This window comes from Psammomys obesus, unplaced genomic scaffold (assembly GCF_907164565.1).
Source record: "Psammomys obesus unplaced genomic scaffold, mPsaObe1.curated_primary_1811, whole genome shotgun sequence".
Taxonomy (NCBI): Eukaryota; Metazoa; Chordata; class Mammalia; order Rodentia; family Muridae; genus Psammomys; species Psammomys obesus.
Genome location: NW_026591086.1, coordinates 59,687,334 through 59,705,821, shown reverse-complemented (window position 1 = coordinate 59,705,821; position 18,488 = coordinate 59,687,334). Strand labels below are relative to the sequence as shown.

At 42.9% G+C, this 18,488-nt stretch overlaps 1 protein-coding gene across 1 annotated transcript in view; it reads right to left on the bottom strand.

Annotated features, from left to right (window-relative positions):
• Positions 1 to 4,373: 4,373 nt before the first annotated feature.
• Pcca (propionyl-CoA carboxylase subunit alpha) overlaps positions 4,374 to 18,488 on the bottom strand; it is a 191,914-nt gene continuing 177,799 nt past the window's right edge. The window contains exons 20-21 of the mRNA XM_055609596.1: positions 7,956 to 8,127; positions 4,374 to 4,534 (exon numbers count right to left, since the gene is read on the bottom strand). Coding sequence (XP_055465571.1) covers positions 4,374 to 4,534; positions 7,956 to 8,127 — 333 coding nt within the window. The remainder of the gene's footprint in view (positions 4,535 to 7,955; positions 8,128 to 18,488) is intronic.

The following is an 18,488-nucleotide window of genomic DNA, read 5'->3' as shown; positions in this document are numbered from 1 at the left end:
CATTGAGGCTTTAGCACATTCTGTCAGTAATGGACCATGGAGTTAATATTTTAGGCTTTAGGAGACCATGGGCAACAATGAGGACATTATATAACTACATCTAGAATAAGGAAAAAAAAACAAACAATTTTTTAAATTAAGGTGTTTTTTTTTTTTCAGTATTAGTTACAGTTCATTAACTTTGTATCCCAGCTGTAGCCCACTCCCTCATTCCTTCCCAATTCCACCCTTCCTCCCTCATCTCCTCCCTGTCCCTTTCCAAGTCCACTGATAGGGGAGGTCTCCTCCCCTTCCATCTGACCCTAGCTTATCAGGTCTCACCAGGACTGGCTGCAATGTCCTCCTCTGTGGCCTAGCAAGGCTGCTCCCCCTTGGAGGGGGGGGATGTCAAAGAGCCAGCCATTTAGTTCATGTCAGAAATAGTCCCTGTTCCCCTTACTAAGGAACCCACTTGGAGACTGAGTTACCATGGGCTATATCAGAGCAGGGGTTCTAGGTTGTATCCATACATGTTCCTTGGTTGGAGATACAGTTTCATAAAAGACTCCTGTGCCCAGATATATTTTATCCCTGTGGAGCTCCTGTCCTCTCCAGGTCATATTAACTCCTCCTTTCATGAAAACAATTTTTTGAGAAAAAAAAAAAAAAAAAACAACAAAAAAAAAAAAACCCTTTCTTTTTGGGAAAAATTTAAAATATAACAATCAAGTATAATTTTTTTTAATTTCTGGCTTATGACTATTGTTGATAGATGTTTAAATAAGAGTATTAATTCTCTGAGATTTCATAGTGCATTTTGTCATTTCACAACTCGTCCCGGTCCTTCCCCAACCTCTCTGCCCACCCAACTCCATTCTTCTTCTCATTCTTTCTTCCTCTCTCTCCTTCTCTCCCTTTCTTTCTGTCTCCCACTCCCTCAACACATCAAGTCCAGTCTGTGTTGGCTGACTGCTCCTAGGCATGGGGCCTGCCCTGGACTGTGATCCATAAATCAGGTGTCACACTAAGAACAGATATTTTTTAAAGGAGAGTTTGAATTGATTCACAAAGCATTCTTTATCAAAATCACATGGGGACCTTCATTTGTTAAGATCCATCTTTTACTAAAGTTTTGTTTTCTTTTGTTTTTTTAAGACAGTGTTTTTCTGTATAGCCCTGGCTGTCCTAGAACTCACTGTGTAGACCAGGCTGACCTCAGTCAGACTCAGAAATCCACCTGCCTCTGCCTCCCGAGTGCTGGGATTAAAGGTGTGCACCACAGTGCCCAGCTTTACTAAAGTCCTAAGCATTTCCTGTACACTGAAGTGTCTTTTCACAGCTGTGGCCAGACCACACCCCATACTGCTGTCATTTCAGCGGAAGTGCAGATGGAGGCTCCCTGATTTCAATGGCCTTTCCATGGCACTTCCACTGAGGAAACTACAATTTGTTTTTTTTATCCTAATCTTTTGACAGCCCAAGAATGTGAAAACAAGCTTCATTTGTTCTCTTGGAATGCTGTCTGAGAAGCTAGATAACGTGAACTCTCCTGGCTGATCGTTCCACAGCATGACATGTGTTGAGACACAGGCAATCTTTATCTGCCAGTTGAACAAAACTCAATTCAGACATTAAAAAAACTGCTTTTAGTGGCACTGTGCTGATGCACGCCTTTAATCCCAACACTCAGGAGGCAGAGGCAGGAGGCTCTCTGTGAGTTACACAGTAATCCAGACCAGCCAAGGCTATTACACAGAGAAACCCTGTCTCAAAAGCAAAACAAAATAAACAATAAAAACCACCACTGCAGCTAGGTGCTGTCACATGACGCCTTCCCGGGACGAGTTTGTGTGTTGACTCCCTGGGCTGCAGCAGGTGCTCCCATCGGGGAGGGCATGGTACTGTCACCACCCTTCCTCTCCTTGCCCTGCCAGGGCCTGACTCATTCCCAGGCACACACAGTGAGAGCAATGACTAACACAGAAACGAGCTTAGCTTAGCATAGGTCTTCACATGAAACATGCTAATTGTACCAGTGGGTGCATGATCAGAGATAAAGAGGATTAGCAAATTCCCTGTCTTTGCATTCAGTTTCCACCAGGTAACCACACAAAGAATGACTCTAGCTTTTTTCTTTCTTTCTTACTGCCACAATCTGCAGAGAGGGAAGTTGGAGGGAGCTGATCAAAAGAAGTGACATCAAGGAAAATAAGGGAAATGAATTTCATCCCAACTAGAGCTTATTCTACCTTTCCTAGGTGAAAACAAACTTTTCCCATTGAGAAAAATGAAAACTTTTTTAAAAATCTAGAATCCACAGAAAACAAAGCCTTCAATACCTAAATGCACCAGATACCAGAAGAAGCATATCCGACCTGCCTGAGAAGCCAGAAAAACTTTAGTAAGAAATAAGATGTTTCTAAGACATAATTCACCTGCCTGCTTCAACTACCATCTTTTCAAGTTTAAAATGGTACCTCAAAGCCAGATAAACGTCCCTTCTTTCCTTTTACTGAGTCTAACATCTACACTTTTCATTGTTTCAAAAATAAAACTCTAAAAGATTCTGTTCACAAAACAACTTCAAGAAATACGAAATTATCAAAGGAAAGCAAAGGCACTCACAAAACAGTAAACCAAACGTTCCCAAAAATACCTTCCTGAGATAAAAAAGTCAGAGGTGATTCCACCTTTCTAAGTAATGCTGAGGGAGGACACTGGTGGGGATGGTGATGGTTTTCTTTGTCTCTTACTGATTTCCAACTTGACAATATCTTATCTTTGTAAGGCTGCAGGGTTTGTCTTAATAGTCTCCGGGGCAGCAGCTTTGTTCTTCATCTACACAGTCGATGCCTAAGCCCTTCAAAATTCCCTCCCTCTCTCAACCCCTAAAATGCCAATTTCTAGTTAACAGTAAAGGAAAGGATGTGTGCGTGTGCAAAGGAGGGGTTCTGAAAGCCATTTTCCTCTTCAGTTAAATTAATGACCATCTCCAAATTATAAAACCGGTTGCTAAGACTGAGATGCCCGCAGCTCTCGGGACTGCTGTCCAAGGCAGGTATCCCTGCGCCGGAGTTAATGCCTTAGATTACAGTCACACACGCATCCCAGCTGTTAAACTGTGATTAAGTTTTCGAAACATAGTGAAAGCAGTTATTCTGTTCTGCTGGGGAGCTTGTTCCTGTGTAATTGATGTTTTCAGGAAAGGGAAAAGGAGATGATTACTCTTTATTAATAATTAAGAGTAATTAATAATTACTCTTTCATTTCCTACTTCTTTAGGGAAAACACTAACCCTTGCTTATTCTGTTATATATCTATATATCTGACACAACTAAATATACAGGTTCATATTACATTTGGTGATGGTGGTGCAATCACACGCACACAGTAAAAACAACAGCTAATACTCCTAAGGGGGTGGGTGAGGAGAAACACCTTAAAAACAGGGAAAACATTCATTTTAAGGCTGAAAACATGTCAGGAAACAGATTTTTTTTTACATGCGCGTACATGTGCTTGTAAATATAAGCACAACTGTGAGAACCATCATTTAACTTTCCAATTAAAAAATTAATTTTCAGGAATGGGAATATAGCTCAGAGATCATGTTCAATCTCCAGCATGCACATCCATTCACACACACACACACACACACACACACACACAGGCACACGCATATGCACACACATACATAATTAATTTCTGTGTGAATACATAGGAAGTAGGATTAAAACTAAGTTTGTTTTCAGATCTGATGAGGGACATTTTAAGCCAAACTATTGACAAGGAAAACATTTTCATCTTTCTAAAATGGAAAACCTTTAAAAAACTTTTTTCAGTGAAAAACAGGAAATTGCAGTTAAATTTCAAAACTTCTTTAATTTCTGTATGGATAAACTTGTAGAGGAACTGTTGACAGTACACACAGCCTGTAGTGGAATTAACCTTCCTTCATATTCTGTGCTTGGGTAATATTCTACACTGCTTAGGCTCACTAAGCACTGTAAGGCTCCATGTTACATAATCTATCCAATACTCAAATAAGTTCACAAGTAATCTATTTAATCTGGAACTCTGCAGTAAATGGCATGAGATTTGTGTGACGCCATTCCAAACTTATCTGCTCTAGCATGGAAAATTAGTTCCACTTAGTTGCAGATCAATGATCTATTCAACACAAAATGCAGGAATGCTGCAATCTACGCTTTTCTTATTTTACTTTTTATTCACTTTACATCCAGGTCACCTCATTTTTACAACTACCTATACTAACTTTACTTTCTCTTGAAAATATTTAAGTGGGAATAGGAAGAGGAAAAACCAGTCCTCAGAAGTGCATAGTGTCTGGTCCCCACCACACAGTAGAGAACAGTTAGACCTCAGCTGGGTCTTCAGAAGTGCTCAGGGGTGTTTAGCCACGCCTCAGGCCTGAGGGCGGCCTGCTGTGAGCAGGTGGACAGAGAAGCCACACAAAGCCGAAGGCTGGGTGAGTCAGCTGCCTGAGAACGCGTTGACAGTGTGGCCACACAATGAAAATCTAGTCTGTGAAATGCTAACAAGAAAGCACAGTGAGTCCAGCAGACACACGGGAAGACGTGGAGAGCTGCTCAAGTCAGTCAAAGTGAAACTGAAGCACCTCGTTCAGGGTTAAAAGAACTACATCCCCAGAAGGGAACACAGGCATGGCAGTAATACTGAAAATGACCGCAAAAAAACTCTGTTAACTCAGCACACTCCACTCTTCAGAGGCTCCAGCACACACGGAGAGACAGCGTGGACTCACAGAGGACGTGGCGCACCTTCCATGTTCTTGCCACTTCAGGTAAGCACTACAGGCAAGGAAATCATGCCATCTTGTGGGACCAGCTCTGACTTTTGTTAACCTTCTAATAATTGAAAAAAATCTATTAAGTAAAAGGGAAATCCATCTTTTGCTTTTAAATGAACTCAGCGTCCTTCTTTGTTCTTCCTTAATTCTGTTCATCTGTGTGTGTGCAGGAGGAAGGGCGGCCCTACACGCTCACAGGTTACACCCCTGCATGCACGGGCACGGTCATGCGTGCATGCTTGAGGGTGGGGGCCAGAGAGCAAGCTTGGCTACCGTTCCTCAGGTACCTCTCCCTTGTTCTGTGGAGAGGGCTTCTGCCTGGAGCTTGCCCATCACGCTGCTAGTCTGGCTAGCCAGCGAGGACAGGACTCCCCCACCCCTGACTCTCCATGCCAGGAACAAGCATGCTTTTCCATGCCTGCTGGGCAGAACTAGGTTGCCAGCCTGCAATGCAAGCACTTCACCAACATCTTAATCTAATTAATAAATTTAAATGAGAAACATAAAAATCATGGTTAATACATGAATGGGACACTCAAAACAAAACAAAAACAAACAAAACCACAACACCAACAAAAACACTGTATGATTTTTATCTGAAACACCCTCTGGTTTATAAAGGGTTTGACTGGCAAGTTGTCTCTGCCAATAGCCAGACTAGCCACACGGGGTTTCCCCAAATGACAGAGGAAGTAAATGTTCAATTTCATTTACTCCACACAACTTTATTGTAATTTTAAAAACAGTAGAGGTGGGAGAGACGGGCCAGTGGCTAACAACAGTGGCTGCTCTTGTGCAGCTCCCAGTGCCTGCGTGGCAGCTCAAAACAGCGACTCCAGGTCCAGGGGAATGTATGGCTTCTTCTGGCCTCTCGTGCATCAGGCGTGCAGCTGGTGCACAGATGCACACAAGACAGGCCAGCACTAATACCAAGTAAGTAAATCTCCAAAATGACCTACAGCGCTATAACATGCTTCTGCTGGATACGACCTCGCTCTTTTGGTCGTCTAGGTCTAGGTCTGTAAGTGCATCATTTCACAGACTACATGAGAACAACATGATTCCCCATGTTGCTCTGTAAGCGTGTCTTCAGCAAACATCAAACTAACAGATCTAAATACAGAGGGAAACAAAGCGAATAAATTGCAACCACTGTCATTTTATTTTCCACAAATGAGGGTATTTGAGAAAAACTGACTTGTTAAATAAATAGCAAAAAATTAATCAAAAGTTTCCAGTGTTTACATTCCTGGTTCTTTAAATTGTTCCTTTCAGGCAGACTGCTTACCAGCTCCGTACTGGCCCTCATCAACAGTGACTAGTGTTCTTTCCTAGGATGCGATCCTCAAGTCAAGGAAGAAGAGGCTGTGGCGGCAGCTCAGTGCACAAGGCAGAGCTCAGGTGCGGACAATGAGAAATCACCACCAGCGGTGAGAGGGAGGCCAGAACATGTGAGCCTCTGGAAAGGAGGACAGGAACAGCTGGAGGCAGACCATTTGCTGCTCTCCTCATCTCTGCCTTCAGCAGGAGGTACCACTGACATGACACAGCGCAGGTGCTTTAGAGAGTTCACGTCCAGTTAGAGAATACTAGCTTGGTCTCACAACTCCTTCCAACAAGTCCAAGGGATGCCTCAATGGGTTCATATATTTCAGATATGTGAATACTCTTACAGCAAAGGACTTACAAAATGAAAAAATTATATTGAACATCATCCAGGAAAAAAAGGCATTCTAGAGAAAATTGTGCTGGTGATTATTCTAAATATATACCTAGCTGGAAATTCTACTTGTCAAAAAGTCACCAAGACAACTATGAGGAGAAACACCAGGCAGAATGCTGAAAAGCACCATGGCAACAACACTTGAATCAAAGTCTGTCTTCTTACCATTGAGAACCCTAACCCTAACAACCAAGCCTAGATGGGGCCCCAAACCCAGCGCTTCAACTAAGAATGTGCTATTGAGCACTGCTTTTGGAGCCGTAACAGCAACGGTATTACATTCATTCCTCCCTTCGTTCGTTTGTTTGGTGGTGGTTGGCTTGTTTAGACAGCGCCACATGGACCTCAGGCTGGTCTCCAGCTCCTCAGAGCCAAATAGAGCCCTGAGCTTCTGGTCATCCCACTGACATCTCCCAAGTGCCAGGACTGTAGGAGTGCACCGTGACGCTTGGTTTTAACGCCATGCCAAGGATCAAATTCAGGGTGTTGTCCATGCCAGACAAGCATTCTGCCACTGAGCCCTATCCCGAAGCCCATCAAATGGATTTAAGTGGAATGTAGTGAAAGCATGTAGTGATGTCTTTCAAGGGGTCTAAGAGAATTTCATTTCCTAATTTATTTATAAAGATGGAAAATAGAAAGTATACCAGAAGTAGAGATCTAAGTTCAGCACTGAGAGTTCAAGCCTTCTTAGATCTGCACACCAGAGATAACACCCCGCTCAGAGATTTGAGCCCCGCTTGGAAACTGTTCGGTACCACACAGTCTGAGCACTCTGACCCAGTCTCCACTAATAGCGACTGTATGGGCGAGGCACAAAATAGATGTGATTCTTTGGTTTTCTATGTAAAACTGAGTTAAAGAACCAGCATTTGAAGCTATGAGAGATTTAAAGTTCTCATTCATATGAAACAGCCACATTTTCCTTTGTTTTTGTTTAGGCTTTGGTTCCCCAGGGCCATGGAGGCTCAGCTCCGTACATGGATTTCTACTTTAAATGGAGGTTAGTGATTGCAAAGAACATGCTATCCCCGCTTGGCCCCAAAGCACCTGCTCATCAGAAGACACTCGGGTGTGGCGTGGGAGGCACTTCCCAAATGACAACACTGCTGTGGAAAACCAACCTGCAGGCCATGTGTCTGCTGACTGAAGACTGCATCATTTCAACTGCAGAAACGATAATCTATGCAAGCCATGTGTTATAATTAAAAGCACACAATGACAAAGACGACTTTCCATCTAGTAATTTTTACGAGCCTGTGGGGTTATTTGTTTCCACCAAAATATAATGCAATAGCTTTGAGAAGTTCTCTGGGAAAAAGGGAAATATTCTCTGAAATTAAGACATAGCTCAAAATCCTCTAGTATAAGAAAAAAAAAGACTTCACAACTATAAAAAGGGCACAATGAATAATAAAATACAGCTCTTCCTTATTATGTCAGGATTAACCACATGGAGACTGAAGCCTTCTAGGTAAATCATGTGCACATTTACCTGTACAATCCTCTGCGTGCCATCAACGTTGACAGACAATAAGGGTGACGCCAGGTTCCACGTACTGGTCACATTTAGTTTCGACCCATCAACTTCCACCTGTTGTGACACAAAATAAGACTGTCACCACAAAGAAAGACAGGAAACTGATCTCAGGTTCACTGCCGCATGCAAAGCAGCAGCCATTTTAACAGATGGCTTCCAAACAGCCTGTCATGTTTACTGCTGCAGCCATGAAAGACAGGGTCCAGCAGCAGTCTTCCCAGCCATCTCTGGGGAGAGGTGAGGGACCTGTGAACAGCTGCCTCTGAGTTCTGAGGCTTCAAGTGACTTCCAGAAAGTAACAAACAGCCTTCTAACTCGGAACCTAGCTGGACATGCTACATTTACTGCAATTAGACAGGTAATGCATATAAATTCCAGTGACACTTTGCAGCCCACACAACAGGGCTTGCAGATAATGTCCTCTCCAAGGACCACGGGAAAACTTTCTCAGTGCTAATTTTAATGATGGTATCTTAATTAAAACACACTTTAATTAGGCAAGACTCTCTGGTACTGAACAGCCAGTCTATTCAAACTTTGGAAAGTTCTACTATACAGCTGCTAATCATAAATAATTTTTACCAAATCGTCATAAAAAAGCCATAATTGTTCAAATCAGAGATACAATTAGAGGGAAATTTTTAGTTTCTAAGTAAGTAACATAAAAGTAGCTTAAAAGAAAAAAAAATCAAGGTTAATTAAAACATTCACCAAAGGTTGTTTCCTAACTCTTTCATACCAGAGAAAGGCTGCAAATAGCATTATTATTTTAGCTGTGTACACACTTGTACAAGTTGGAAAGGAACCCTAAAGCAGAATCAACATTTATGGCTGCTAACAATCCACTGTCATCTCTCTCCAAATTGCACACCTACTCTGTAAAACTAGATGTCAGAGTCCTGCTGTCTTTCTGTTGGGGACCCTTGGGGCCAGATAAGGAGATAACAGTGAACAAAGACTTGTTCAAACATTTCTGTCAAATGCTGGCTACCCTAGAAGGATCCATGTTCCAGAGACAATTGAAGGCTTCAAGACATTGCTAACTAAAAATGTGGGTCAGTGAATCATGATAGGAATCTAGAAGTTCTAGCATGCCCTAGCAGATGATCAGTCAACTCTACATCACGATGAGGAGCACATGGCACAGGAGACTATGGCTGCAGGCACACAGCAGGGCCTATGGGCAGCAGAAGGCTTTTCAATGCAGTCACCGCACCAGAAAGGCAGGAATGAGATCAGGAATGGTCACTCAGCAGCTGAAGGTCCAAAGCCCAGCAGCACAGACTTGGAAGGCTGTCTGCCCCACCATCAGTATCTTGGCATGGTTCTGACCATGGTTCCAACGTCCCAGCACACACATCAAAGCTCTACTGTGACGAAGTCTAGAGGCAGAGAGCAGTGTGTCTGGAAGACTGCATCTGCACAAAGGAAGTCAGAACCCTGTTCACACAGAAGCTTGTCTTCTTTCCTCTCTGCTAATGGTAGAGAGGTTTCCAGAAAGACTGCATGACTGAGTAACAAAGGGACTGCATCTCCTTAGACACTAGATAAGAAATCAACACATATGTGATTTCACTACCTCTGAAGCAAGGAAGCTATCACAACGTCAGCAGTGAACATGAGGTACATTTGCCAACATTAAATGATGGAATATGCCAGAAACCACCATGTGCCTTTCTGGGTACCTATCAGTAATCAAATTTCTCCAAGACAAATATAATGAACAGATGCGACCACTTTATCGACACTGTTATCAGACGGATGAAACCTGGTTGTGGGGATGAGCCAGCAGGGAGCAGAGGTGCTCCAGTCTGCTTCCACGCAAAGTTAGGGGCGGAGCGAGCCAGGTGTGATGACTTACACTGTGCTCACACCCAGCCTCCAGCAGCTGAAGAATGAGAGGACGGTTCCTTATTGCTAAGCTAATAACCTTGCTGAACTTGCCACCACTCTACCTCTTCAGGGACAACTAACGTGGAAGAGCCGCACTGAGAGGGCAGAGTAGAAAAGCACAGCCTTTGCTTCTAGCCAGCCTTCCCTATTACAAAACAGACAGTCGTCAGAAAGCAGCCAATACTGCAAGAGGAAAATGGTAAATAAATTAGGAGCCTATAACACAAGGGCAACTACTCAAACACAGGAAGACTTCAGATAAATACTTCTCCAAAGACTCAAAGCAACCATAGGAAATGTGAGCCTCTTTTTTTTTTCTTTAAAGCAGCTCAAAGAAGAAAAACAAGGGTTCAAAGAAGAGATTATACAATAATAGAAGGAAATGAAAAGCAAGCTGGTAGAACTCAGAGAAAAAAAGTGAAGAGAAAAATAACACTAAGGAGATAAAAGACACATGAAGAAGCAACCAAAAATAGAACTAAAAAAAAAAAAAAAAAGAAAAGAAAAGAAAAAAGAAAGAAAGAAGTACCAGAGCATAGAGAAACTCTACACACAAAAATAGTCGCTAATATAAAAGTAGTAAGGAAGAAAGCAGACATGGAGAAGGAGGAAAGGCAACACAAAGGATACATAATTATCTTCTTCAAAAAGGCCTATAAGGCAGAAGAAAGATATAGAGCCAAAGATTTAAAAATGTAACTTTCATTTTTTGAGACAGGATCTCACTATGTGGCTATGGCTAGCCTAGGGTTCATTACATAGACCAGACTTAGAGATCCACCTGCTTCTGCTTTCCAAGAGCAGGCTTTGAGGTGTGGGCCACTATGCCCAGAGTAAGTCTTCAAAATAAATGAAATGTTGAATTTCTAGGCTTATGAAATTAAAGGAATTCTATGCCTAAAGAAATAATCATTTAGCCACTTGAGCAAAAAATAAGAAACTATCGACAAGGAAAGAAAAAAAATAAAATTATCCTAATTAGCCAAGAGCAACACCAACAAACAAATCAAAGGAAACAAGGTAACTGATTTTATACCCAGCCAAGGTTTCCCTAAGATATACGACAAAAAACAAATTCTCTGCATTTATTTTTGGGACTGGGGGGGGGGGGTTCTAAAAATAAGAAATCTCTATAGGTACTAAAGTAAAACTACTCTCAAACAAATATCGAATATGTGCAGTATGCTATCCTTTCTTAAGAAAAAAAAAGAGGCATATGTATTTTTTGTTGTTGTTGCTTTTTACGTTTTTCAGACAAGGTCTTGAATGTAGCCCAAGGTTGACACAAACACCAAATACTCCTGTCTCTGCTTTCCTGGTGCTGGGAAGACAGCCATGGACCACAGCAACTAGCTTTAAATTTATTATTTGCCTGTTTGAGTGTCAGGGTGGTATTGAGCCCAGAGCCTCTTATATGTTAGTCAAGTGTTTTACTGTGAACTATATCTTCAGTCCCCAATGATATGTAGAGATTTAAACCTTCTCAATATTTTTTACTTCCCAGAAGGAAGGTACATCTCTCTGAGAAAGTAGCCTTTAAGCTAAGATCAGAAAGATGAGCACAAATTAGGTAAATGTGCTAGTATTTGTGGTATGCACAGAAATATCGCAGAAGAATATATACTTTTCAGGAAAATCCAGTCCTGTAAGATAGCTTAGTGAGAAAGCATTTGCTACAACAATGTGAGGACCTGAGTTCAATCCCCAGCTCCTAAGTAAAGCTGGACAACGTGTCACCCAGTGATGTCACCATAGGGTGGGAGATGGAAGACAAAGGATCCTCAGAGGCTCACCCATCAGCCAGTCTGTCAGACACAACAGTGAAAAACCAGGTGGAAGGTGAAACCAACACGCACTCCACATGCACACAATGGCCAGCGAGCGCGTGTACATGCACACACATCATATAACATACGCACACTTTTTTAATTAAAGGTAAGTAGAACAAAAACCCCCACGGCAAGAAGCAGCCAGCACGGGGCAAAGCACACAGATAAGGAGTGAATCTGCTCTTGGGATGGAACACTGGGTCTCTAATCAAATGATAATGCTCACAGGTCAGGAAACTAAGCTAGAACACACACTAGCTATGGCCTTCTAGAGCAAGCCGAGGGCCTTCAGAGGGAATCAGAGGAAGGGGAAGCAGCGGGACAGACTGGAGAGTCCAAAGAAGGGAGTCACAAGATGGAGGAAGAGTCGTTTCTGGGTACACACCAGGAGAAGAGATTTCCAATGATTTCAGTGCAGGCAAGCAGTGGGAACATGCCAGAAAAGAGCAGTGCAAAAGCAGGTGATCACCAGCGGAGGTCCTGGAGACGGGTCATGGAGGATGGAGAAGCAGCAGACAGGCTGGAGAGGGTCTCCCACGCTTGGCCAAGCTCTCTCCGTAAGCTCACTGCCACCTATATCTTTGTCATATTTCCCCAGATGTGTAAGCCACACACTTTCCCTATAGCCCTCTGCTGTCTTCAACATGTTCTCACCAAAGTGAGTGTAATTTTGTATAAACATGAAAATAGTCATTTCCAAACCTGAGACAATGGGGACACGGTAATGTCAACGTGAGAACGAGCAATGGGGGTGTGCACAGGGAAAAACCCAACAGACAGCGACGTGCAGTTGGGCATGTGAGGATGCAGGTGGCCCTCCATTCTTCAGTTGTCTAAGACGGCTTGGGCATTAGAAATTGGGAAAATCAGGGCTTCCGGTGGGTGGGGTCCTAGCAGACATCTCCCAGCGGACACAGGCAGGTTTATTTGAAAGTTACTCAAAATAAGGATATTTACGACATTTCAAAAACAACCCAACACATGATTTCTTTCAATTTCCAGAAGGTATTTTTCCACATTTAGTCACCTCCCTATATGTCTGCATTCTACTAAAACCAGCCAGCTGCACTGTGGCACAGGCAACAGTTTTCCTATCCACGTCACATGAGGGGAAAATACACACCCTAAACTGAAGAGGTCAGTTACATTGTCACTAAGAAGCAACAACATAGCGTACTTCCTCAGGGCTACTACCTGACAAAGTGAAACACTGTGACCCCGCAGCAGCTGCTAAGCGTTAAAAACTGTACTTAACATTATGGATGGAAAATTCTAATAATAAAACCTTGGAGCCAGGCTTGGTGGCACATGCCTGTAATCCCAGCACTTGGGGAAGCAGAGGTAGGTGGATTTCTGGGAGTTCCAGCCAGCCTGGTGTGGCTCAAGTGAGTCCAGAACAACTAAGGCTATACAGAGAAATCCCGTCGAGAAAAAAACAACCAACCAACCAACCAACCAACCAACCAAACAAACAAACAAACAAAAAACTTTGGGAAGGTGTGGACTGTAAGAAATGCTTCTTGATCAGCCTGTAATTTTGTCTGTCACAGGTAAATCCTGTTTTTGTAAACCTGTTACTCAATGTCAGGAGGTTGACATTCTGCAGGGGTCGCCCTGAGCTGCATCTGCAGGGCTCCGTCCCCTGCTTATCTTGCTTCTGTTCCTGCCAACAAAGCCAAGCAGACGCACTGGCCTATCAGCTCCACCCTCACAGCAAGCCAGATCTGGCCCTTCTTTTTCCTTGTTGTATGTTGTTGTTTATTCTTTGACAAGGTTTTTCTACATAGCCCCGGCTGGACAAGAAGTATTGATGCATCTGCCTCAGCTTCTGAAGCGCTGGGGTTCTAGGTGTGCCACAGCGGTCATAGGAAACTTATACGTCATCACACTGCACAGAAAATAAACAAGAGAGATAACTGTTTTCAGATCTGACTCTCAGACTGGAAAGAACCATAAAAATAATATACCCAACTCAAACTTCTCCCTTTTCACATAAAGGAACTTAAAGAATCAGAAAAATTAACTTGTAAAAGCGATTATCTCTAGGTACTCCTTAGAGTAGTCACATGAGCTTAAATTAAAAGCAAAATAACAAATGGAATGTGAAGACGGAGACAAGGCCTAGAGAGATGATTCAGTGTTGCCTTCTCTTCCAGAAACCCAGGTTCTGCCCTCAGCACCCACAGGGGGTAGCTCAGCAGAGCCTGTAACTCCAGGAGCCTTTTTCTGGCTTCTCTGAGTACCTATATCACACGTGTGCATGCGTTCATGCATGTGCCATTGTGTGTGCACACATCCACATACAGTAGAACTAACTCTTTAACAATTAGGACACACGGTTACTATATTATAGGTGCTCCTTTTTTATTGAAAGAAAACTTGTTCTATGGATAGAGATGTTTATTGTCTTTGTTCTGTCTGAACTGACAACAAAAACTTTTCACTATTTAACTGTACAGCAGTGGGCTGGCATCTCTCGACTCTTCAGTCACAAAGCATCTGCACATGTAGTTGCTGTTACTCTCATTTACCACTACCACAGTTTACCAGATTATGTAACGTATAAGTGTCCTTTCAGACTCTGTCAATAAAGATGTGTCTCAGGGATTTAACAGGCCCTGTAATTTTGTTAGTTGCTTGCTTTGACATTTACTTGTAGTGTGTGACACGTTTGTGCTATAATTAATGGTTCTGAAACTATAGCACATTCTATATGTTTATGTAATGGAACAAAAAAAAAAGTTCTTTGATCTTAAGCTCTTGGATCACATTTATCGATTGACTTTGTGTGTGTCTGTGTGTGTATACAAAGGGCAACTGTTTAGAAGTCAGCTCTGGCCTTCCATGTCCCTGAGGCAAATGTCTCTTGTTTCTGCTACTGTGCTGAGAACACCAGGCCAGTTAATGTGAAGCTTCTGTGACTCTCCTGTCAGAAGATGCTGATCACAGATGCAAGCTAGTGCACTCACCTTTTTACTGGGTTCCAGGGACCCATGTTCTCAGCCTGTGCAACAAACACTTTGCCTACATTAAGCCACCTCACCAGCTCAGAGCAGAGGAGTTCAGCTCTGCTCTTCCACTCACTGAGATGGCTCTCTGAAATGTTCTGATACCCTGGGTGACTTTCCATAAAGGAGTTAGATGGCTCTCTTAAGAAAAAATAAAGGACAAGCATTTCTGATGTCTGCTCTTTACACTATCACCTTGCAAACTGTCTGACTTCTCTTCCCAAAATATATATATAAATGACAAAAAACATCAAGAGGAATCAGATATGACAGTAAAGCTCCATCATCCTGTCGCAAAAGGTCATATTAATAATGCATTGTTATAGTTGTAATTAAATATATATTAAATATTGTGAATTGCAAAAAGAAGCTCTAACTACCACCAGTTTGACTGTCTAGCTTCTGTTTAATTATCACCTCATTAACTGAGCAGTTAACAACTTTAATTTCAGTTTTATGGTTAAAATAAACCCTCTATGTTATCTTACTCATTATTTCATTAGGTTAGCGTCTTCTGGACTGGTGCAGTAAGGTCAGTCTCTACAGATCAGGCTGTGAATTGGATCAGCTTAGTGAATAACTCCAGATAGACACGCTTTTACAGGGCAACAGGGGAAGCCTGCGCCTCTCTGTGGTGCCAGAGAAGGCTTGTCTCCCTAATGGCTCCTGCCTCCACCTCCTCCCAGAGCAGCCGGGAGCCAGTCAAGCACCCAGCACAGCACTCTCCTAACAGAAGCTCGGCAAGCAGTCAGTGGTGACACTTCTGTGGACTCTACTCATCCTTGCCTTAGGCATCATTTGTGGTGTCTGATCTCAAAGACACCTATTTTTCTTTGGGGGGTCAGTGGGATAGCTCTTGCCTAGCATATCTGAGGGGCCTGGGCCCAAACAACAACAACAAAGTAGTTTTCTGGTCCTCCATTTTCTGTCTCATAAGCCTCCAGGCTGACCTCACTCTCTTTGTAGCTAGCAGGAACAACCTCTCTTTCTGGATCTCTGACTCCACCTCACACTACTGGAATCGTGTGCCAGCCCACCTGCTCCCTATTGATATTTGCCACCGACACCTCCATTGTCTGGCCTGTGATTTCATCTGATTCCTTTTAGCACCTCCTTTGCTTTTCATAAGCATCTCTCTACTCCAGTTACCCAATTCCATCCCACTGCATGACCTGTAACTCAGCACCAGGATCACGTGTGTGATCACAGGATGTTCATGAGAATGACTGCCTCCTCTTCCTGTTTCCCACCCAATGCTACAACCTGTTGCTCTTACTCTTGCCTGTTCCGTCTATTTCTCTGTGGCAGTTCAGCATTCTAGGACTTTTACATACATGCAAAGCTCCTTTTAATAGCCCACTTGATAATCTGTTTTTAACTCTCCTCTCTAGGAAAGATGCTCACAAATCATTGCCTGAGCTTCTACAACAGTGAGTGACATTATTCTTATTCTACATCCTCAAACACCTATCATTTGTGCAGTAGAATTCCAATATACATATGGTAATTTTATGCTCTTATCTTAAAGTTAGAGCAAAATCCCCCCCCCCCAAATTAATATACACCTTATGTTGTTAAATTTTCATCTGTTAACAGAATGTTTTATAAGCATGAGCAATGAAGACGCCAGGTCTGTCCGATGCACAGGTGTATGAACTGATGCTCCAGAGGGACCACTGTAGCCTCATAGAGGCTAAGTCAGTAGTTATATCTGCCTTGGGTCAAATGCAATCCAGAAATAATAGTGTTTTTTTTTTTAATCTAATTATTCTTCAGGCTAATCATGAGAAACCATGAACTTACAAAGTAGAGCTGACCAGCTCCAGGAACCATCGGTATTTCCTTAGTCAGTTGCTAGCATTTATTTTTAACTGATTACAAGCAGGAAACAGAAAAATGATGAAATCACTGCTAACCTAATGAGTATTTGAAATAGCTTTTATCCTTTTTTAAAGACAACTTCATAAGCAAAAAGTTTTCAGCATTAGTGCCCATCCGTCTGCGTATATCACCCACACCGGTCAGTCGTCACTCATCCTCTGCCAATAAAGAAGACCTGCGTGCTGACCCACAAACCTGTCAATGCTGCAGCTTACGTCTGTACAACCGAAGATTCTCCTTACACAGCAGTGAGCAAAACCAAAAAGTTAACATTAACCCAGCATCACCGTCTAACTGTTTCTATTTCTCTCCAGTGACCTCAGAGGTGGCCTTTAGGGCAGGACTGGGATCTGGTTTAAGTTCACATCTCTGTTCTCTGTCTCAAATACCCTCCTTAACTTGCCTTGTTTTCTGACACTGTGCTGTGGAATACATACTTCATCAGCAAGCCACGAGTGGGCCCTGACCTCGTGCTGGATCTGCCGGAGCCCTGATCCTGGAGAGTAAGCGCTTGTTCCGTAATGCTCCACAGACTACAAGGCCCAGCAGACCAACCTCAGCTGCCTGAATAGCTGTAAGCGTGCAGAGCAATTACACTGAAAGTATGTCCTAGTATCTCTTCACAATTGCTCGTGTCAGCATGGTGAGCACACCACTCAAAAGCCACACAGATGTCAGTCTGTCCCACTCCCAGTGATGCCACCTTCCTGCCAGGCTAAGTTAAACTCAGGGAAAAACATCCAGATCTGTGTTTACACCTGCCTACCACAAGCTCCCCTGATGATTCAACCATCAGGGTTGATTCTGGACTCTCCCCAGCCAAGATCTGTCAACCCCTCCAAAGAGAAACTACCTTCCAATAATTCCAATCTAGTCACTCTTTCCCTCCCCACTTCATTTATTCAGTGTACACCAGGACCCTCCCTCAGCCTTGAGCATATGTCACAGCCTGTGAAAGAACAGGATGTTATAGAAAACAAAAATGGCCATGCATTAGAAAAACAAAGTCCAGCTAAATGGCCATCTGGGTGAAATTTACAAAGTAAGAGGCTTCACCTGAGGGGAAAAGGAGCAAGATTAGGGGCTGTTTGGAGATTTAGGACAACTCAACAAACATTAAAATAAATCAATTTTTAGGGCTGTAGCCTGCTATGAAAGTCAGGAAAAAGAAAAAGCAGTGAGCTACAGATGAACAGGAAGAGCACAGGGGCTCCAGCACCCTGTTGTCTGAATTTTGTGAATGCTTTAAATTTCCATGGTAGGAAGTGAAAGAAAATAGGTCATTAGGTTGGACTAGCTCTTTGGACAGTTGCAACAAGTTCCAAAGGTTTCTAGCACAAATTGTAAATAAGTTATCAAGATAATTTGGCCAAAAAGAGAAATCGTTTCCCACAGGTGGCCAGTTGGAGGAGGAGACGGCCTGCTCTCCCTCCACCTGTAGGCTGCATTTTCAGTGCTTTCCTTTCTGCTGCAACTGGTTCCTCTCCAGCTTACAGAATTCTGCCATAAGTAATCTACTCACCCTTTTCCTGCCTTTTCCCCCTTTGCAGTGACCTCAACAACTTGAAAATCTCCCCAAATCCCTAACGCCAATCAGTACAGCTGACCAACTGAAACCACGGCTTTCTGGTGTTTTATGAGATTTCCTACTTCAAAATACTTCTCAGCTTCTAGTCATGTAACAGACAGAAACACGACTCCCTTCCCTGCCCCCCTAGGCCTTCAATCAACCCCCAACACACCACTCATCGCTTCCAGTCTTCTCCCAGCCTTTCTTTCCCTCAAGCAAATGCACACAGACACC